The 22,399-nt window shown below is 42.4% G+C and overlaps 1 protein-coding gene across 4 annotated transcripts; it reads right to left on the reverse strand.

Annotated features, from left to right (window-relative positions):
* Positions 1 to 749: 749 nt before the first annotated feature.
* Positions 750 to 20,691, reverse strand: LOC117748445 (signal transducer and activator of transcription 5B-like). 4 transcript variants are annotated; one of them, XM_034558210.1, is made up of 19 exons: positions 20,287 to 20,466; positions 15,037 to 15,171; positions 13,951 to 14,107; positions 13,284 to 13,373; positions 12,881 to 13,058; positions 12,587 to 12,717; positions 11,390 to 11,541; positions 11,014 to 11,169; positions 8,408 to 8,587; positions 8,103 to 8,190; positions 6,912 to 7,034; positions 6,618 to 6,710; positions 6,075 to 6,281; positions 5,541 to 5,635; positions 5,081 to 5,223; positions 4,685 to 4,840; positions 3,829 to 3,880; positions 2,954 to 3,061; positions 750 to 2,532 (listed from the first exon to the last, which is right to left on the reverse strand). In XM_034558210.1, the coding sequence occupies exons 2-19, from the start codon at positions 15,162 to 15,164 to the stop codon at positions 2,409 to 2,411; spliced, it is 2,361 nt and encodes a 786-aa protein (XP_034414101.1). In that variant the 5' UTR covers positions 15,165 to 15,171; positions 20,287 to 20,466; the 3' UTR covers positions 750 to 2,408. The 4 variants fall into 4 exon arrangements, with proteins under 4 accessions (XP_034414101.1, XP_034414103.1, XP_034414102.1 ...); XM_034558212.1 differs by lacking the exon at positions 20,287 to 20,466 and adding an exon at positions 20,572 to 20,691 and having other exon boundaries at positions 1,894 to 2,532; XM_034558211.1 differs by having other exon boundaries at positions 1,894 to 2,532; positions 20,405 to 20,499.
* Positions 20,692 to 22,399: the final 1,708 nt, after the last annotated feature.

Raw genomic sequence — 22,399 nt, forward strand, 5'->3', positions numbered from 1 at the left:
CTTCACCGACGACAAGCATTCAGACTAGCTGTATAGAAATAGTCACTCTTCTCTCTGATGGTCTCAGGACTAAACGGAGACGGTTTCATAACCAGTTTAAAAGTTCCTCACAGTAACTGTAAGGTTCCATTTGACAACATATATATTAGTACTTGCACTATGTTACGAACATGTCGCAGTCATTCGCGGCAACGGTCACAGTCCGACCTCCACAGAAGCAATATCAGATGTTGGAGTCGATTCAACACTTCACTCGTGCACATTCGTTTGTCACCTGCTGGGTCGGGCTCAAATATTGGGCCAGCCTGTTGATAACGATTCAAAGTTTACCTCCAGGCTCTCAGAGGGTTTGGACAGCTTGCCCGTTCACTCCTTGCTCTTCACCAGTCTTCCACCAGCTGGGAGTTCCAACAGCAGCCGTGTTTGTTGTTCATGTTCCTAATGATCCTTTTTGGGGGGAGTGGCTTTGGAGGGAGGCCTGAAGGGGCTCTTAAGTCAGTGTCGCTGACTTAAGAGATTTAGTGACTGCTAGCTGCTTCCATTGGAAAAAGAGTCATCAATACTGGGCTGGGCGTCCCTGTTTTTAATCTAGCGTGCTCTTGCTGTTGCAGCCTTTATGAGACAATGTTTACTGCTTTTCAAACTGAAGTTTGATTTGATTAGGCTGGTAAACCCCAAAGAGTTCATGTTCTCATGGATATTAGGATATGTTGAAAGGTAAAAAATAAATGACAGAATATCAGTTAAAATTATTATAATAAACCAACATTTGTATTAAAAATTCAATCTGACAAGAATAAAAAAAATTAAAATAAACAGACTGTGAAAGAGTGAAATAAATTGGAACTTATTGACTTCATGAGACCAAACTATGACCATTTGAACATGTTGCTTTAAGGCACTGTAGTACCAGAACATCTGAGAAAGGCTGCAATATAAAATATTTAAAATATACAAAAAAGAACCAAACCGTGGTGACAGATTTAGAATTCCTGAAATTCTTGAAACCAGACTATGTAACCTTTCACACACACACACACACACACACACACACACACACACACACACACACACACACACACACACACACACACACACACACACACACACACACACACACACACACACACACACACACACACACACACACACACACACACACACACACACACACACACACACACCACACACACACACACACACACACACACACACACACACACACACACACACACACACACACACACACACACACACACACACACACACACACACACACACACACACACACACACACACACACACACACACACACACACACACACACACACACACACACACACACACACACACACACACACACACACACACACACACACACACACACGGTTTGACTTAAAGCTGCTGCCGTGTCACCTAGCTAGACTGACCTGACTAGCTTAGCTTAAAACGGGTTCAGCTCAACCAGAACTTGCTGCGTGTTTAAAACCCAGCTGTGTGCTCAGCTGCACCCGGCTGATGTGACGTTGATTAAGATTCTCTCAGCATAACGCTGCTTCGACGAGTTATTTTACAGTTCAGCTCAGTTTATTTCTTGCGCACCACTGAAACGGTCTCCAGTGTTTTGTGAAAGTTTTGATTGTCACAAAATAATGTATCAGTGTATTTTTATTAGAAACGTAAACAAATTTTCTCTCTACGTTCAGGGTTACTCAACGAAACGCTGTGTGCATAACCGAGACCCAACTAATGTGTTGAATGCATTTCCTCATAACATGTTTAACGTGCATCGGTAACCTGCATGTTGAGTTGCTGGCACGGCAGCACTCTTCTTCTGTCCCACCTTTGCCAGTGCATTTCTATGATCAGTTTCAAAGCGCTACAACATGAACAGAACTGTGCATTGGGGTCCCATTTATTAAAACACAAGTACTGCTGGTGGTCAAAAAAGTTTCTGTTAAACCAGGTTTAAGTTGAGCCTCCATAGGACACAGCAGCTGGGTTTAGACCAAACAACAACACAGGTTTAATCCTGATTTAGGGTTTAAGCCACAGCTAAACTACTGACAGAGCAACAGCTTCAATGCAACATCGTTGTCCCAGTCCACCCACTAAGTCAGCTTCCCTGATGAGTCAGTAGCTTAGCTGGCCACTGACTCAAGACAATCTTGGGAAATTAAGACAAATTGAACTTGCTATTATCTTGTAAATACCACCTGTGGTCACACAGGCTCACAAAAGTTACATAGTCTCACTTGAATTCAGAAGAAATTTTCTGGATTTACTAGATACTAATAAAAATGATTCCCACTAATAGAGAAGAGATTACATTTTTTCAGCATTAAAGTTGCAGTTTCTGGGTGTTTCTGTTGGATAGGATGGAGGAGACCTGAAGGTGTTCGGCAGGTTCAGGACTGCTGGCTGCTCCACTGGTTGGCCATAGGCCTGCGGAGCAGCTCCTCCACATGGCGGGCCACGTCCATCGTGTCCTCCAGGTCAAAGTCTCCATCTGCGTCCAAAATGGTGTCACTCCTGACGGGACATATATATATATATATATATATATATATATATATACACACATTGTTTTATGATTGTTTGATGTTCTACGACCTACTTCACTACTATCAGCTACATTCAAAATAACACAAAAAACGACCTCAAACCAACATTAGTCATATTAGCAGCTCACCGTGTGTTTACTGAAAGGGATGGTGTACTTGTTGACAGACAGCTGCTTATTCACACATCAGCAGTTACGGAGCAATATTATCATTTATTAGGAGCGGTGCTTAGCGGATCTTTACATTGTCATTTGTTACATGTATTATCACCAAAAATAAATTATTAAGTAGCAGCAGCACTACTGTAACACAACAAATAAGCAAAAGTGCATCAATATTATAATCAGGGTCTTATCCCGAGTACATAGATGTAAAAGGAGTGTGCTCACATAGAAGGGTAGACGCCAAAGTTGTTTGGGAGGCTCACGGAGGGAGAAGCCGTGTGGTCCATGAATGTAGAAGTTCCTCCACTGGGTTCAGGGTTCGGGGTGGTGAATCTGCCAGAGACATGTGCCACACCTTATTACACCACTAGCTGCCAACTGACCATGTCTTATAATAAGGAGATTGGGCCGCCTTTGATACAGGTAACACTAACACCTTTTCCTGTATGCGTCACACCATCTTACCAGTTGACTCTTACGGGTCCTACAATTCTAAAGTATGGATTAAACTGATTACAAACTAAATATATCTAAATTCAGAAGCTACAGAAGTGTCAAGATCCCAAATTAGTAGCCGATGTTAACCGTGTGACGGTATTGTCTTGAGCTCATAGCATCACAATCAGCTGCTGTTAATTGCCCCCCATGCCTTTATCTTTTAACAATATATGAAATCATAAAAACACAAATTCAAATGTCATGTATACAGTGCATACTTTCCATTAATTCTTCCCCATATCAAGCTACATTATGATGACAAAGCCAAAACGGTACGTATTTGCACATGCATTAATAGGAACATCAGTCCCTGGTTTCCTCTCACAGTCAGAGTCCTTTAGGTGCTGTCACTATAGTTGGATGTTTCACTATCCAACTATAGGGGTCGCTCTTGGGAACCTTCAACCTGCAGCAGCGTCATTTTTGTATTCTTTGGTACATGCAACATGACCGGGGTCTGACTACTTTCTGAATGCTCTGCCTCGACCGAGATGCTGCTTCGTCTTTTTGGGATTCAAATACCAAATCCTCATCAAACTTGCTACTTGTTCAGTCGCGTCTGTTTGAAGTGATTGAGAAGAGAAAATAAATAAATAACTTACTCTGGCACAACTTGTTTGATCTGTGGTTTCACATATCCGTCCACGGCTTTTGCTGCAAGAGAGAGACACTGGCTTAAAAACGCCATTGTTATTTCAACTTAACAGTGCCATCCACTTACTGAGCTTACTCCACCAGCTTAGGCTTTTAAAGACACCAGTTAATGATATGAGAATACAGTAAAGGTGCAATGATCAGAACAGAATGTGAAGGTTGCTGTGTTACGTCAACACATCTCTACGTATCGTGTAGCAGAGATATCCAGTGTAACCAGCTAGCCCCGCCCCGACCTGTAACACCACTTGTCCCTGTAGAGACAACAGTAAGTTCCTGTAGAGTCCAGTCTGTCCTCGGTCCAACATGAGGACCAGGAAGTAGAGCTGCCCACGAGGGCTTGTCAATAACACATCAATGGTTCGTGTGCGTTTGGTTTATTGGATTCAATCCAAAGTGGCAGTAACGAGAAAACGACGGCCTCAGACAAATGAAGGAAGGACAGCTGAAAAGAAATCGCCGACTGTGTGCATGTGTAAAGCAGTCTTGTTCTTTCACCTGTAACCCCAGAAGTGTGAAATCGACTAATAATATGAAAACCTAATTTGCGGTAAGAAGTTTCATTCCATAGCTTATAACCAGAGAAAAGTAACGCAAGGCACTACATCTAGTCTGTGTTGTAAGACACAACTGCAACATGTCGCCTCTGCAACACACGACTCAAGAAGCTGACATGCATACGTGAACATATACTGTATGAATATGTGAAATGTTACACATTTACACAAAAAAAGCTTCTTCATTTCATTGATCTTATTGGCTGACGTGTTGACGTGAACACGAATCTGTGAGGCTGATACTTACAGAGCAGAGGGGTGTAGTACTTGGAGAAGACCTCGTCTTTGGGCCGGTCGGGGTAGAGAAACAGAAGGTGGTTCAGGTCACTGATGCGGTCAGCCAGGGAACGAATGGAGAAGTCCTTGGTTGTATAGGGCAACAGATTCCAGACCAGCCTTTCACCTAGCCAAAGACCACAGGTTAACATGACACTGTTGCAGAGATTAACATATACAACGTTTGTCACGCATGATTGAACATAAAAGCACATAAGTGGAATTAAGGACCGATAGTTAGAGTAACAAAAATAAATAAATAAATAAAACATGTCAACAGTGCAGTTAATAGTTGTCTGTTATTTGAATGAAAGATAAAACTCCCACTGGGTGTAACAGGGGCCTTGAAAGCCCAGCTGTTTGGTACCTGGCTTGTTGGGGTTCTCAGCCACCCAGGCGATGGTGATGCCTCCGATCTCGGAGTCGCTGAATCTCAGCAGGAAGGTGCCGTTGGGTTTGGACATCAGCATATCTTGTGCTTGCTGCTTGTTAACGAAGCCTAGGATGGCCCTAGAGAACACACAAACTCACACTAAGTTGTGCTTCTAATGACAAAAGCCCATTCTTCAAAGCTGACAAAAGCACGAGTGTCACTGAAAGAACAATAATATTTGTGTGAGCCTGTAAAATATGGGAGCAAAAACAAAAGTATTTTTGTTCAGTGTACATTCCTTGAAGCTGACGAACATCCCCGCATTACAATGGGTATTTACAAAAGAGAAGGTAACAGCATTTTGTTGTCATAAATTGGGTCCATTTGGGTGAAACACAAAGTCAATTCTCTTAAGCGTAAATGACAACAGTTTCTTGCAAAAAAAAATCATTACCCATCATTCCAGTGAGGCTTGAGATGTTTCTTCATGAGCTCCACAACTCCATCAAACCATTGCCAGAAGGTGAAGTTTCGTCCCGGTAAGCTCTCCTGTAAAAATGAAGCGTACTCCTTCAGTAGGTTTCCATGCACACAAGAAGCCAGTCTGGCTGCTTTTCCTGTGCGTGTGCATGTGTTCACACCGCCCGCCTGCTACCGCCGGCCCTCATCAGATCATTTTCACTGGCTATTTCGGCTGAAACAAACATAGGCGACAGACTCTGACGCTGCAGACGGTCCATGTGTCTCTTGTACAGTACGACTTCTTTAGCTTTCGCTTTCTTTAAACAAGTCAATTATTTTCAGTGTTATGTAAATCCCAGTTTGGCTGTTTAAAAAATAAAGATATACACATAAGATATGCTTTGATGATTACATTTGTAGAATCATGTTTTTAGGAGAGTATCCCTTATAATGTTGTAATTCCATGATTAGTATCATCCCGAATTATACATGCAGTTGTTGAGCTGTGGAAAGCAGCTGGCCTCACCCGGTTGAACTGGGCCCAGGATATGGTCATGTTGCGGGAGTCCTCTGGGTTGTTGCTGCTGCTTGTGAAAGCTTTCTGTGCCAGGAAGACCATGTTGTCCTCCGACAGGCCACGTCCACTGTGCATCTCTGCCTTGTATTTCATATCAAGGGTGTCACACAGCTGGGGCCACAGCACCTTGTCTGGCACGGTGAACGGCACCCTGCCCTGAGGATGGTAAACGGTAAATAATAAATGGTCTTGTGCTTGGATCGAGCTTTTCTAGTCTTCCAACCACTCAAAGCGCTTTAACACTACATGTCAGCAAGCTACTGTGCAAGATGCCACCTGCCCATTAGGACTCATATACTCATATTCACATACTCTGAATTGGTAACTGACTAAGATTTCACAAAAACACAAAAATGCAGCTATGACTCAAGACCTTCAACTGCCCATTTTCAAGACACCGTTTGTGTGAGATTATGGGGAACTATTACTTGGTGCAGTCTCCACCTGACATGGTCAAATATAAAAAAAGAATGCCATTATGGGGAAACTCACCGGCTCAGAAAAGGCATTGTCCCACAGGACCGTGGCTGTGGCATTGTTGTCCTGACTGCCGTGGACGATCACTACCACAGGCAGAGATAAGGTCTGCAGGTCACAGACGAGGGACAGATCAATTATTAACACACATCCAATGTAATATATCGTAGACATTTATCTTGAGTCTTCCAAAGGAGGCAGAGACAGTTGAGATGAGTAGCCGATGGCCAAGGAGCACAGCGGACCAGTCAATAACAAGCAAGACACCCAGTTTAGATGTTTAAAAAGATCAAATGTCCATCAGATTACTTTGACATGGAAGACCAGCTCGTTGCCCCCGACACTGAACTGCGATTCAAACAGAACTGTAAACTTCTCCTCCGTCACCGACTCTGCACCTCGACGGTCCGACCGCTTGATCCTCTTCAGTGACTGAATGAAGACACAAGCGGAGATTAGAGACAGATTCCTTAATAACAATTAACACAGACAGTGCGTTTTCAATCCGTGGACAAGCTGAGAGGAATAAGATAGGTCAGGCCTCACTCACTCACACATACTTTATAATTTATTCTCTCACTTTATATATTCTACACGAGGCACGGCCGGAGAAAAGCGTCTTTTAAAGGCTGCTTTGCCTGACAGCAACCGGTGAAAGGGTAACTCAGGAGACAGGTTGGCCTTGTGTGCTTGAATTTATTTGACATGCAGTTGAAACATAGTTTGGTTTGAATAACAACTCAACCTTTTGGTGGATCTATTCATCAGGTGAATCAGGTTTACCCTGGTCCAGCCCCTTGATATGCTGCAATAGGCTTATAGGCTGCTGGGGGATGTTTTAGGATACACTGAGCACCTATCTTCTCTTCTATCTCTACTTATGGATGAATTTACATCTCTCCATTGCACCTTATTAACTCTGCTTCCTCCCCGGAGTCTTTGTGACTTCACGTCTCATAGGGTCCATTGGACCTGGAGGTGTCTGATGCCTGGTGAGCCGGCCTCCCGCGTTGGCCCTGCTGATGCGCCCCGCCCCCCCTCCTCTCTACCTCCTTCTGTTTCATGAATTGGAGTTCCATTCATACATTGTCATATTCATGTAATGTGTTTATCTAACTCTGTAATGCTGTTCATTCTGTACACATGACATCTATTGCTTCTGTCCATCCGGGGAGAGGGATCCTCCTCTGTTGCTCTCCTGAAGGTTTCTTCCCTTTTTTCCCTGTCAAAGGTTATTTTTGGGGAGTTTTTCCTGATTCGATGTGAGGTCAAAGGTCAGGGATGTCGTATGTGTACAGATTGTAAAGCCCTCTGAGGCAAATTTGTAATTTGTGATATTGGGCTATACAAAATAAACTGAATTGAACTGAATTGAATTCATGTGATGTGAACACTATGTGGATTTCAAAAAGTAAGAAACTTTCAATTGTGACATTTGAGAACGGAATTTGTTGCGTTGGTAGAATGAGAATACAATCACCAGTAATGTATTACTCTTACCATGTTTCTAAAGTGTGCACTAAGGGTGCCAGTGGCCTGCTGATACTCCATTACACAGTTGTTGTTCAGGATATCTCCACTGCTTTCACTACCAAGGAAAATAAAGCAGTCAGACACATTCTTAGACACATAGCTGGACAAATCTACAACACAAGGATTTCAACATGATCACATGATAACTAAACCACCATGGAAATATGTATATTTGTTTGGTAACTGCTACTTAATTAATTAATTGTCTTTCCAAACCAACAGAGTACCTGTTTTAAATCACCCATTATTTGACCAGCATTCATCGTTATCACCTGTGTGTGCTCTCATTCTTCAGCAGAGCTTTGGCCTGCTGCTCGCTAACAATGACAGCCTTGACCTGAGGTGGATTCATGTGGACGTTGAGCTTCCCGCCCACCAGGAGGCGCACCGTGGCTGCAAACTTGGTCTGGGTCTTCAACACCTGGGGTGGCTGCTTTTCAATGATGAAGGTACTGAAGAGAAGGGGGTGGAGGGAAGGGACAATGACAGGATGGGCTGGTCAACATTTTCTCTTATGAGCTGTCTCCAAATCCACAAAGCACCAACCTCTAAAGTTTCCATGTAGGAGTAAAACTACTACTTCTAAACCGTCTACCTGTCTCTTGGACCCCATCCTGATGAGGCTGCTTAAAGACGTTTTGCCTTTAATTGGCACCTCTCTGTTTAAATATTGTCAATGTGTCTTTGCTAACAGGCCATATACCACATTCCTTCAAAGTAGCTGTAATTAAACCTCTCCTGAAAAAGCCCACTCTTAATCCAGAGGTGTTGGCTAACTACAGACCAATCTCTAACCTTCCCTTCCTCTCTAAGATCCTTGAGAAAGTAGTCGCAAATCAGTTGTGCGACTTTCTACATCAGAATAGTTTATTTGAGTTTCAGTCATGATTTAGAAAACAGCACAGAGACAGCACTGGTGAAAAATACAAATGACCTCATAATTGCATCAGATAAAGGACTCATCTCCGTACTGGTATTATTAGACCTTAGTGCTGCGTTCAACACCATTGATCATGACATCCTATTGCAGAGACTGGATCAGTCGATTGGCATTTCAGGTATCGCACTAAGTTGGTTTAAATCCTATTTATCAGATCGATCTTAATTTGTATTTGTAAACGATGAAGCCTCAATGACCACCAACGTTAATCACGGAGTTCCACAAGATTCTGTGCTTGGACTAATTTTATTTACCTTATATATGCTTCATTTGGGCAACATTATCAGGAAACACTCCATAAACTTTCATTGCTATGCAGATGATACTCAATTATATCTATCGATCAAACCAGAGGAGACCAACCAGCTCGCTAAAATTCAAGAATGTCTTAAAGACATAAAAACATGGATGCTCTGCAACTTCCTGATGTTAAACTCAGACAAAACTGAAGTTATTTTACTGGGCCCTGAACACCTCAGAGATCAATTATCTGGTGATGTGGTTTCTGTAGATGGCATTGCCCTGGCATCCAACACCACTGTAAAGAATCTCTAGTTATCTTTGACCGGGACTTGTCCTTTAACTCCCACGTGAAGCAAATCTCAAGGATTGCATTTTTTCATCTACGTAACATTTAAAAAATCAGGCACGTCTTGTCTCAAAAAGATGCAGAAAAGCTGGTTCACGCGTTTGTTACTTCCAGACTAGATTACTGCAACTCCTTATTATCAGGCTGCTCTAATAAGTCTCTTAAGTCCCTCCAGTTGATCCAGAATGCTGCAGCTTGTGTACTCACAAAAACTAAGAAAAGAGATCACATTACTCCAGTATTAGCTGCTCTGCACAAGAAACACATTTAAAATTCTTCTCCTCACCTACAAAGCCTTGATTGGTGATGCACCATCATATCTTAAGGAGCTTGTAGTACCATATTGCCCCACTAGAGAGCTGCGCTCACTAAATGCGGGGCTACTTGTGGTTCCTAGAGTCCTAAAAAGTAGGATGGGAGCCAGAGCCTTCAGTTATCAAGCTCCTCTTTTATGGAACCAGCTTCCACTTTCAGTCCGGGAGGCAGACACAGTCAACTCATTTAAGAATAGACTTAAGACTTTCCTCTTTAATAGTGCTTATAGTTAGGGCTGAATCAGGTTTGCCCTGGTCGAGCCCCTTGATATGCTGCTATAGGCTTATAGGCTGCTGGGGGATGTTTTAGGATACACTGAGCACCTATCTCCTCTTCTCTCTCTCCTTATGGATGAATTTACATCTCTCCATTGCACCTTATTAACTCTGCTTCCTCCCCGGAGTCGTTGTGACTTCATATCTCATAGGGTCCATTGGACCTGGAGGTGTCTGATGCCTGGTGAGCCGGCCTCCTGACTTGCCCCTGCTGACGCGCCCCGCCCCCCCTCCTCTCTACCTCCTTCTGTTTCATGGATTGTGGAGGTCCATTCATACATTGTCATATTCATTTAAATGTGTTTATGTAACTCTGTAACACTGTTCATTCTGTACACATGACATCTATTGCTTCTGTCCATCTGGGAAGAGGGATCCTCCTCTGTTGCTCTCCTGAAGGTTTATTCCCTTTTTTCCCTGTGAAAGTTTTTTTTTCTATTTCTTGGGAGTTTTTCCTGATCCAATGTGAGGTCCTGGGACAGGGATGTGTACAGATTGTAAAGCCCTCCGAGGCAAATTTGTAATTTGTGATATTGGGCTATACAAAATAAACTTAATTGAATTGAATTCTTCCCTGCAATCCAGTCCAATCTAGGTCAAACCCAGGTGAACTAGAGCATCTGCAAAAAGTAAAGATGCAAACCGGGGGTCCCCACATCTGTGTAGGGTTGGATTCTCCTTTTTCAGAACCCTGGCTTTTCAGTGCCATCTGCCAGCCCACGAACTCTCCACTAAACTGAAGCGGCGTCTAGTTCTCACCTAGTAACCAGGGCAGAGATGATGTCGGTGATGTCGGCATTCAGTTTGCTCAGCAGCTCTTCCATGGGGCCTGGCAGTGGCAGCTGCTGGGTGAGATGTTCACAGCGTCGGATCTGCTGCCGGTTCTGCCAGATGAGGTCAGCCAGCTTCTCACACCTGGTGGACAGTGGACACACCGCCACAGTGTAGAAGTAAAAGGGTAGAGGAGAACATGAGGTTACGTTCCTCTACACAAGTGCGTTTACGTTTATGATGATTTCTATAGTAATTATTTTTTAAGTTAAAAAATCCAAACTCAACATCAGAAAAGAGGTATGTAAAGCTCCATCCTATAATATAATATGCCAGGTAAAATGATTGGAAGTGCAGTATATACCAGGACTGCAGGACATCCAGTCCCCCCTCATGAGGACCCCCGTTGCCAGCCAGCTGCTGCCTCCTCTTCCACTGGATGAGTTCCTCATCCAGGATCAGAGTCTGCTGCTTCCTCAGCACGACCAGGGTTTTCTGGTGTTGTTCCGACAGGTCCTGCAAACACACAGCCAGCCACATACTGAGAAACCATCGCATTTGTGACACGCGGGGGCAAAAGAGAAAGGATTGCAGCTGCTGACGCACCAAGAATTCATTATTTGCAAATGCTATCTGCCTTGTCTCATGGTCCAATTCACTGAAGATGTTGCACTTATGATAACACAGCCATCAAGTTTTGCAGCCAAGTGCATTTTGATATTTGTTGGTGCCTGATTGAAATCATCCATGTGGCCAAGTATAAGGTTTTACTTTGCAGCAGAACAAAGGCAGTAAAAGTAAAGAAAGTAAAAGAAAAATTAAAGTCAGACGAGTACTAGAGGCATTTCTCAAAACTGGGAATTTTGCGCCAAATATATCACCTAATTTAAATATATGCAAATTGCACTTGGCAGCACAGTTACGGGTTCATTTTAATAGCAAAGCAGCGAAGAAAGAAGCAAGTTGCACATGCACGCACTCGGTGAAGTGCTGAGAAACAAAGCAATGCAGCAATAAAGGCAGTGAAGAAGTAGACCGAAAGCCAGTTAATAGAGAAGTAAACAATGCAGGTTTCAAAACATTTGGACTTTGCAAATGTTTTATGAAGAAGGAAATTAATTCACCACATTTTTGAGACATCAATGACGTGAAGACTCCCCAATGGATACAATGAATCAGAACATGACAAGTGGGGTCATTTCTATCATAGACTTCTCTACAATCAGGCTTCTTTTTACAACCAGAGCAGTCGTTCCCTGGTGGCCATTAGAGAGAAAGCCGGTTTAAGGAACTTTCTCATTGGCTTCCCGTCAGAAACTGGTCCTACATTCTGTAACTCTTTCCATAATCTTAACTCTGGTCTGCCTAAATATCTTAACATCTTTTATGTGGCTGCTAAGCTGTTTTGACATTAATATTGTTCAAAGATTGGTATTGACAGGAGCCCTGTGGATACCTTTCCATCCCCTCGTCATTTGTGTATACAGTATGTGTCTATGTTGAATTCACTTGCCAGCTATGTTATAGCAATGTGTGCGTGTGCATGTGTGTGTCTTCATACAAGCCTGTATTTCTGTAATGTGCTGGCCTCTCTGGTGAGCCAGGCCTCCACAGTGGTCCTCTTACTCTGGAGGGTTGTCTCCCGCTGGGTGCGCTCAGCTTGAGGCAGTGACGACAGGCTGCTCAGCTGGGCTACCGGAGCAAGAAGCAGGAAACAGGAGACAGACACGACATTATAAACACCTGTTACCACAAAAAAAAACAAATCCTCCTGGCAGGGCAGCAAAGCAAAACACCCAACTGGAGGTAAAGCAGCTCCGTCTCCAGTGTGTGCATGTGCATCGTTCATCCTCACCCTGGATGCGCAGGTTCTCCTGGTACTGGATAATGAAGTACTCCTGGCTGTGCTGCAGCTTCCTCAGTTCATTCTCTGTCTCCTGCGTGGCCAGACGGAGCTCTTCAAAGGACTGGTTGATCTGCTGGTGGCGCTGCGACAGGCTGTCCATGGCCTGCACCCCGCTCCCAGAGCTGGCCTAAACACACAGCATTTATAAAACTGTCCCGTCAGTTTGCCTCCACCAACATTGGAACTCTAACGTGTGTTATTTATTGGTCGTAGATAATGCCCAGCAGCACTTCTCCATCCTTTTACAGACTTATTAATCCCAAACCCAGCCACAACCCGGGGAATGCTGTGCACTGGGGGGTCACAGGATTCCTGCAAATGATGACACATCAACAAACCCTTGAAAGCTTACATTTGTAGCTTCTTGAACAAGCCGTTGCTCTGAGTGCAGGATGTGTTTAATGCAGCGCACCAGCTCCAAAGGACAGCGGTCATAAGTGCTCTGCAGAAATCACACACACACACACACACACACACACACACACACACACGACTAATAAGAGCCAATACCAATGCCAGCAATTTGGCTAATGTTAGAGTCAGCGGTCCTTCCGTCTTGCTCTTATTAAACGTCGGTGTGAAAATAAACTTCATCGTGGTAACTCCTTAGTGCCCATATATTACCCGAAGCAGAGGTTCCCAAACTGTGAATTGTGGGCCAGTACAGAAGAACCCATGTGACAGAAAGTGATCCACCACATATTGTCATCTTCTACTCGTATAAAGTAGTAGATATATACCATCTACTGATACAACTTTGTGATTTAAAAAAAATGTTTGCACCCTTATGGATCAAGAGTTGTACCAATACATCGACTCTTTTCGGGATGTTTGCGATGCGGTAAGTACCAAAATCCACGAGTGACGGCAACGGAGGAATCCCAGAGGACACGCTTGTCTGAGCTGACAAGAGTACCACTACGGCTGAGAAGTGAGACCTGCTTGGCATTACGTGTGTTATAGCTTCTTCATGTTCCAGTGAGGTTTTAGGGCAGGCCCGTTCTCCCTCATGCCGGTACCTTGAGCTGGTTGGCATAGTGGCCTAGCTTGATCTTGAGCAGAAAGCCATCCTCTCCTCCCTGTAGCTGGGCTTTCTTCTGGAGTTCGGCCACCAGGTTTTCCAGCAGACGCTTGGCTTTGGCTTCCTCCGATGGGTTGTCCAACTCCACCGAATCCCTGTGGGATCACATTTTTTAATCATCCAATCCATGTTAAGCTCACTGAGACCAGCTGTCGATGGCCACTTTGGCTCAGGACTAAATCATTGACATAAATCCCTCATTAACTTTGACTATCAAGCATGAAATTAAGTTAGATCATCATAAACTTTGCTTATATAGCGCATTTTGTAAAAAGGTCACAAAGTGCTTTACAAAAAGACAAGTCAAACATATTCAGGGAAAGGGTTTACCTAAAATTGCTTTTACAAATACAACAAATTCCATCATAAAAAGAATAAAATATAAGAGCATATATAAGAGCATCATCAGGCAAAGTAATATAGGTAAGCAAGTAAAGAAGTGAAGCAGTGGGGGTTAAAGAGACAGCTTGAACCAAAAATCTAAACCATATTTGTTCCTCTCCTTTCCCTTTGTTCAGCATGTGTACAGCTCAGGGCTCGAAACACCACCGGCATGTGCACGGTAGCGTACCAACAATTGGATCTGTGCAGGTAATTCTTGGCTCTACATGCACTGTTGCACGAAACGTAAGACTGCATTTAAATTAAAGCTGCAGCTACCGATCATTTTAGTAATCAAGTATTTCATCGTTTATTCCATCAAGTAATTGGATAATCATTATCATCGTTATCATTAAAGAACAATAGTAAATACCTATATAGAAAAGAGAAAATAAGACGGGTCTTTTAAAATGAACAACTAATTAGTTTTCTTTTCCAAATCACAAGAGACACTTTGAATTATAACGTACATATATTAACAGTGTTAATCCTAGGTGTATTGCCGAAGTTATAACCTGAAACCTTATCACCTGATGACCTGTTCCTTGAAGGAATGTATATTAGAAAGAAATACAGCCATGTGTAGCTTCTCTCCAAAGGGATTAATATTGGATACAACTACAGATCGAAGTCGTTGGCATACCAGAGCTGGCATTCAATCCACTGGGCCAGGTAGTGTCGCACCTCGATGGGGAAGTGCTGGCCGTACAGCGCCTGCATCTGGTGCAGTGCCTCGCCCTGCAGCTGCTGGGCCTGGATCCACATTGCCATGGTGCTCCTGTGGAGGCAGGCAGATGGCAGGAGAAAGGATGAAGGAAGGGTTCAACGTTAATCACGGAGTTCCACAAGGTTCTGTGCTTGAACCAATTTTATTTACCTTATATATGCTTCATTTGGGCAACATTATCAGGAAACACTCCATAAACTTTCATTGCTATGCAGATGATACTCAATTATATCTATCGATCAAACCAGAGGAGACCAACCAGCTCGCTAAAATTCAAGAATGTCTTAAAGACATAAAAACATGGATGACTTGCAACTTCCTGATGTTAAACTCAGACAAAACTGAAGTTATTTTACTGGGCCCTGAACACCTCAGAGATCAATTATCTGGTGATGTGGTTTCTGTAGATGGCATTGCCCTGGCATCCAACACCACTGTAAAGAATCTAGGCGTTATCTTTGACCGGGACTTGTCCTTTAACTCCCACGTTAAGCAAATCTCAAGGATTGCATTATTTCATCTACGTAACATTTAAAAAATCAGGCACATAAAGCTGGTTCACGCATTTGTTACTTCCAGACTAGATTACTGCAACTCCTTATTATCAGGCTGCTCTAATAAGTCTCTTAAGTCCCTCCAGTTGATCCAGAATGCTGCAGCTTGTGTACTCACAAAAACTAAGAAAAGAGATCACATTACTCCTGTATTAGCTGCTCTGTACTGGCTCCCTGTAAAATCAAGAATCACATTTAAAATTCTTCTCCTCACCTACAAAGCCTTGATTGGTGATGCACCATCATATCTTAAGGAGCTTGTAGTACCATATTGCCCCACTAGAGAGCTGCGCTCACTAAATGCGGGGCTACTGGTTCCTAGAGTCCTAAAAAGTAGGATGGGAGCAAGAGCCTTCAGTTATCAAGCTCCTCTTTTATGGAACCAGCTTCCACTTTCAGTCCAGGAGGCAGACACAGTCACCTCATTCATGAATAGACTTAAGACTTTCCTCTTTAATAGTGCTTAGTTAGGGCTGAATCAGGTTTGCCCTGGTCCAGCCCCTTGATATGCTGCTATAGGCTTATAGGCTGCTGGGGGATGTTTTAGGATACACTGAGCACCTATCTCCTCTTCTCTCTCTCCTTATGGATGAATTTACATCTCTCCATTGCACCTTATTAACTCTGCTTCCTCCCCGGAGTCGTTGTGAAGGAATGTGTTCCCATTAATCACTTTGGGAGGCGCAACAGCTAAATAAATGCAAGAAACTGAACACATTTCGTACTAAGTTACCGTTATCTGTCCATTAACTCAAATGCAGTAATTAGCTTTGCAAACGGAGAAGCGCATTGGTCCACCTCAGTGATAGCAACAGTCTCCAACAAGGCCGGGGTCCCTCTCCTTGCACTAGGCAAATGTCTGGCAGATGTCAGACAAGGGTCAGACAGGGGTCAGACAGGGGGTCAGGACGGAGGTGAGGAAGGGGCGGAAGGAGGAAGTGAGCGGGACTCGTTCAGCATCTGATGAGAAATTGCCGAGCTGAAGAAACCCAGAGCAGAGAAGTGTGCGTAGTTTGTTGTCTCGATAGGCCAGCAGAGAGTTTTCAGGTAGTTATTGAACAATCACGTTCCATTATACAGCATCATATAAATCATTCCTTTTATATAATTATGCTATGTCCACCAAGCAGGTTATGATTCCTCCCGTTTTGAACAAAAGCACACAAATACACTTCTTACAAAAGGATGAATGTACAACCAGCTACAATAATAAAAGAAATATCCGAAATACTTTTCTTTTTCTTTAAGTTGGCTATGTTTGTTTTTCACATTGTTTTCATTGTTGGCACATTGCAGCAGCTGAGTGATATAAAAAAAGTTATATGGTGTAAATATTTAAAATATATATTTAAAAAAGTTACTTGTGTAAACTATTGCCCTAGTTTATCTCTAACAACACAACTGCACAGTTACACCTATGACATATAGGACACATATTACCATTGAAGACCATATTGTTGCTTCATTGCAATGATCTTGTTTATTCAATATCATCTGTGGTAAATGCACTGTAAAAAATACTTGATCAGTTTAACAGTCGTTTGATAAGGATAACATAACAAATATTTGTTTAGCAGTTATATAATTCCTAAAATATCCATCCATCCATTTTCAATACCGCTTATCCTCATTAGGGTCGCGGGGCGCTGGAGCCTATCCCAGCTGACATAGGGCGAAGGCAGGGGACACCCTGGACAGGCTGCCAGTCCATCGAGGGCACATGTAGGGACATACAACCATTCACTCTCACATTCACACCTATGGGACATTTAGAGATCAATTAACCTGCAGCATGTCTTTGGACTGTGGGAGGAAGCCGGAGAGCCCGGAGAGAACCCACGCTGCCACGGGGAGAACATGCAAACTCCACGCAGAAGGACCGCTCCGACCGGGAATCGAACCCGCGGCCCTCTTGCTGTGAGGCGACAGTGCTAGCCACTACACCACCGTGCAGCCCCAATTCCTAAAATATGAATAATTAAAATCATGTTAAATAATAGCAATAACAATAATAGGATTCTATTAAAAGCTAAACTTGTATCCATGTTGTTTATCTGCTTCTTATCAGTAGAGGTACTATGAGTATATATACTGTATAGTTGTTTATTGTATGCGTTCAGTGATTACCTGCATACAAAGACTTAAGAATTAATTTTATTTAACACAATAAATCAATTAAATCAAATGTTGCACTTGACAAACTAATATTTCTCGTAAAAATATGAACCTGCATTTTGTGTTTTATTATCCCTAAATGCTACATGGCTGAGGCTCATCTTGAGTAAGAGCAGCCTGCTTGATTCTTGTGAAATTATGTGAATAAGAAAATCAATTGACCACAACTTCTGGTGGAAACAATCTCAGAAAAAATACCTCTGATGTCAGCCTTTTAAACTGAACAAAAGCGATCCCTTTATAACGCCTTTGTGTCTCTCTGTAAAAAAAAAAAAAGAAGTCAAAAACTAAATTGTGAGGTGCCTTGACCTTTTACTGTCTTTTGTAAGTTTGTGGGCGGAAAAGGGAGCAGCTGGTATGATTCGTTCACCTCATGGCACGACTGTGACACCATGACATGAATTATGCTTTTCATTTGACATTTCAATTATTTATGTATTAAGTAGCCATGATGTGATATCTAAAAAATAAATAATAATATAGCTGATTGTTATAAATTATATATATATATATATATATATATATATATATATATATATATATATGGGACAAATTCTAACATTATAGGTGGACATAACCTAATTACATAAAAAAAAAAAAAAAACACTAAGTAGAACCTGGCTACACGGCAAGCAAGATGGTGGCCAGTGAAGACGCAAAGATTCATTGTTGTTAGAGCTTTCAGTTTGTATCCCTCAACAAGTCTAAAATAAGTGTATTACATATTTTGCATATCACACATCAAAACCTCATTGCTGCCATGATCAACGATCAAGTGGATCATTTGGAGAGCATGATCAGCAACAACGCTTTAGGCATCGAGGCTTTATCCACGTTTGTGGAGATCGAAACTCCGAAAACTGACGTTAGATCTGTGAAACCCACGTTTGAAAATAACGCACAGAGGCTGTCGGAGGTAGGAATGAAAACCAAAGAGGCAGAAAGACAGCAGCGCAGATGGAACTTGAGGCTCCACGGTATCCCGGAAAGTCCTTTGCAGTCTACACTAGAAACACAACAGGACAATTCAAGACCTCCCTTATGGGAGGTCCAGAGGTGCAGTCTTGTTTCATAGGTTAGTGCCTGGGAGATTGTGGCTATGTTGTCAGAATATAAAGCTCAAGATTTTGTTTTTATTTGCAAAACAGCAGAAATCTTTTCTTTTTTTTCCAAGAAAAGTGGCAAATGATAGTTGGTTCTCGCGTGGTCTGCAGTAATTGCCATCTTAAAAGAAGAACCGTAATGGAGTTATCTTACACTTTGAAAGTAACCCTACCTACTGCTCGGTTTATGTTATTCATTCTGAATGTTGTAAATATCATTATGGTCCTTTCCGATCTATATGGGCAATTATTCAGATTCACTAATTGTTCAGTTATAAGCAAAGACACTGAGATGCAGTTTAAATTTCAACCCTCTAAAAACTGTCATCATGTGTTTTATTTAAAAAATAAGAAGTGTCCTACCTAGGAATAACTTCATGCTAAAAATATGGTGTCTACCTTCTAAATATCTGATTTTAAATAAGGTTTAAAAAGGTGTTGTCAATGTGTCAATAAAAGACATAACATTTTAAAAAGACATGGTTGCTCAATAACCATCCCAAAACAGATTTATGGCTGCTGGCCTGCAGTGACAACAACACATGCACACTTTCCCTCCACAGCCTGGAGGTTTTCCCAGGATGTGTGGCCCCTCCCTGGTTGGCAACAGGTCGAGGGGAGGCGTAGCTCAGCTGCCGACGGATCGACACCGTGGTGCCGCTCAGCTCGGCAGCTTCTCTACGGGATCCGAACGCGGCCACTCGCCCGCCGCGGTCAGGGGATGATCCGCACCCGCCGTCTCTCACGTGTTGGCAACTGTCAAGACTTCAATGTAGAAGTGTTCTCTAAGATGCAGTAAGATTACATAAGGAATTTATTGGTGATGTGTCAAATTAACTTTTACTCCGCAAATGATGAATAAAAACGTGTTTTTTGACGACGCCTGTCATTTAGCCGAAAGAAGGGCATGTATTACACGGTACTGTGTGTACTTGTTGATGTTATCTACACTAGAGGGCAGAACGCATCGGAAAGCTTGCTCTCAAAAAATTTAGGAGGTAGCTTAGCTTGCTAACATTACCGCAAGTTGAGGTTTGCTCCTTTGGCAACCATTAAACGCAGCTAACTTGCAAATGGCGACCTCCGAGTGTCGCTAAACAGATGTTTACATGCTGTGCGGGAATGTGTTGCATTCACGTCACGTTTGTCACCTCGGTGGACAACACAGCGCGAGCTAGCAAGCTAGCAAGCTAGCGAGGGAGGGAGGGCTAGTCTTCGAGCTCGCGCAGTGGGAAAGCTCCCCGATGAAGTAACTTGCACGTTGCAGCGCTCGAGCTAAACTTTACGTTAGTGCGCCACGAGCAAGTTAGCAGTTCGTAACCCCTCGAGCTCACCTCTTCAGACGCGGCAGCACTGCTCACAGCAACACCATGGACGAGCGGTGGACACAACTTTTAAACCTCACACGGGCTGGTTGACGTGCACGTCACATCGCCGACTAACGTTACTTACAGCCACTTGGTTTCTGGCAAAGCAGCTGTTGTTGACCAGCATCGCGTCACGAACGAAAGTCAAAGACAGCTTCCGATTTAGAATTTCAAAATAAAGATCTTATTAAACCAATATGTTATTATCGGTTTATTAGCCGATGATTAATTGGCATGTTTGTTCTTACGTACCTTGTTTATAATAGGATACCTCAATGAAGTCTGCTGAAGAGGATCTGTTGGTGTTTTCGCCCAATAATTATGATAATAATTTTCACATCTTTCATTTAGGTACAGACACCCGCCATTTCCGGTCAGATTCATGCTCACTTTCAGATAGCTATTTCCGCCAACAGCCCCACCTCTGTGAGGATGAGTCAGAATGAAAGGAGGCAACATGTTGAATGGGAAGAGTAAGGAGTGACATCATCATATCCTTTTCTGAATTATGAATATTACTGTTCTTTTTTTTAATGTACAAATGTAAATGGGTTTCTTTTAACTTTGGGTTTCATCTGACTCTGCCGATTATATGATGTATTGCTTTGCAATCCATTTATTTTTTAAATTGATTTTATTTAAAAAGCATTTAACCAGGAAAAGCCTTTACAAGAGTGTCCTGGCCAAGTGTTCTGGCCAAGACAGCAGTAGCACATACATTATTGTTGTGACCTGTGTCTTTTGAATATGAATACACAATTGCTTTGGGTTGTAACCAATTATGTATAAGACTGGAAAACCTGTTTCATAATGATATCATTATGGAATAGCTCTGTATATAATGTGGTCCTTGTAGAAATAAATACTTTTGTGGGAGCAAAAAAAATCAAAACTTTGTGGATTCTTCAACTTTTTGCCTTTTCACGTTCTACCTCTGCAACATTGTGACAATGTCTCTATGTGTATCTGGTGACATTGAGCTTGTTGACTTTAGCATCATGTCAAACAGCATATCACATTAGATCTTAGAGATGTACCGTAAACTAGTGTTGTCATCAAAATGTATTTTTGTGTCTAGTCCTTCACTTTTCTGCTAAAATTCAACAAAAACACAGAGATTGTGAACCAAATAGCATTTATTAATTCAATCATTAGTGGTTAAGCAATGAAACATACAGGAATCAGTTACCAACAACACAAAAGCAAGGGAACAGTGAAGTGTGAACTACATATGTTCCATTGACATATCGGCCTCAGCACACCTGAATGTTGTCACTGCTCTGACAGACATGGCTTTGTTGATCCACTATGAAGGTCTTAGCATTCAACCGCTGAACACATTCTCTCCTACATTGTATCAAAAGGCTAGAATAGTTTATCTCTGCTTACATATCATTGTGTGCAAACATCACAATGATTTGGCCCAAGAAGCTGTTCTAAATGCAGAAGATAAAAGCAGCATAAGGCAAAAGGTTCTCTCTGGTAAATATAATCAAAATGCATTATGATCTGCATTGGCAGTGATTCACATTATATACAAAAAAAGCAAATACACTGTGATGTTTCTGAGCTAGGAACTAAACTTTGATCGCACAAATACTGTGGCAATGTGGTAAACTTTGGCAACAATTATTTAAAACTCTATACTTTCTCTTACTTTGGATTCACAGATGCATTTTGTGTGTGTCCCCGCTACCCTGACCAGGATTAGTGCATAGGTGGGTGGAAATGTATCTGGAATATATGTGTAATGTGTTAGTTAATTCATTAATTCTCTAATTATTTCTTGATAGGCATTCATGGAAAACCACCATTAGTGGAGAATATATAGAACACATTTATAAAAGCCTTATTGCAAAGAAGTAAGTGTGGACAACAGAGGGACCCTGTGTGGCAATATCTCTGTGAAATGGTCATTTGTTAAGAGAACTCTGGAGAAATGCACCTTGAATCTGGAGCAAAGGGAATTATAGTGGAAGGACAGGACACTAGGGGTCAGTGTCGGGCCGCAGGATTTTGAAAACTAGTCCTGTGAAGAGCCAGACCGAGAGTACACTGTGTTGATAAGAATCCAAACTAG

The sequence above is a fragment of the Cyclopterus lumpus genome, chromosome 19, assembly GCF_009769545.1.
Source record: "Cyclopterus lumpus isolate fCycLum1 chromosome 19, fCycLum1.pri, whole genome shotgun sequence".
Lineage (NCBI taxonomy): Eukaryota > Metazoa > Chordata > Actinopteri > Perciformes > Cyclopteridae > Cyclopterus > Cyclopterus lumpus.

What these genes read in the sequence shown, in the direction of transcription:
- LOC117748445 (XM_034558210.1), bottom strand. Translation starts at nt 15,164, where the DNA reads ATGGCAATGTGGATCCAGGCCCAGCAGCTGCAGGGCGAGGCACTGCAC. An exon ending in TTGTTCAAGAAGCTACAAAT is followed by an intron (nt 13,059 to 13,283) that starts GTAAGCTTTCAA and finishes CTGTGTGTTTAG; the next exon opens with GCCAGCTCTGGGAGCGGGGT. An exon ending in CATTACAGAAATACAGGCTT is followed by an intron (nt 11,542 to 12,586) that starts GTATGAAGACAC and finishes GTGTGTTTGCAG; the next exon opens with GACCTGTCGGAACAACACCA.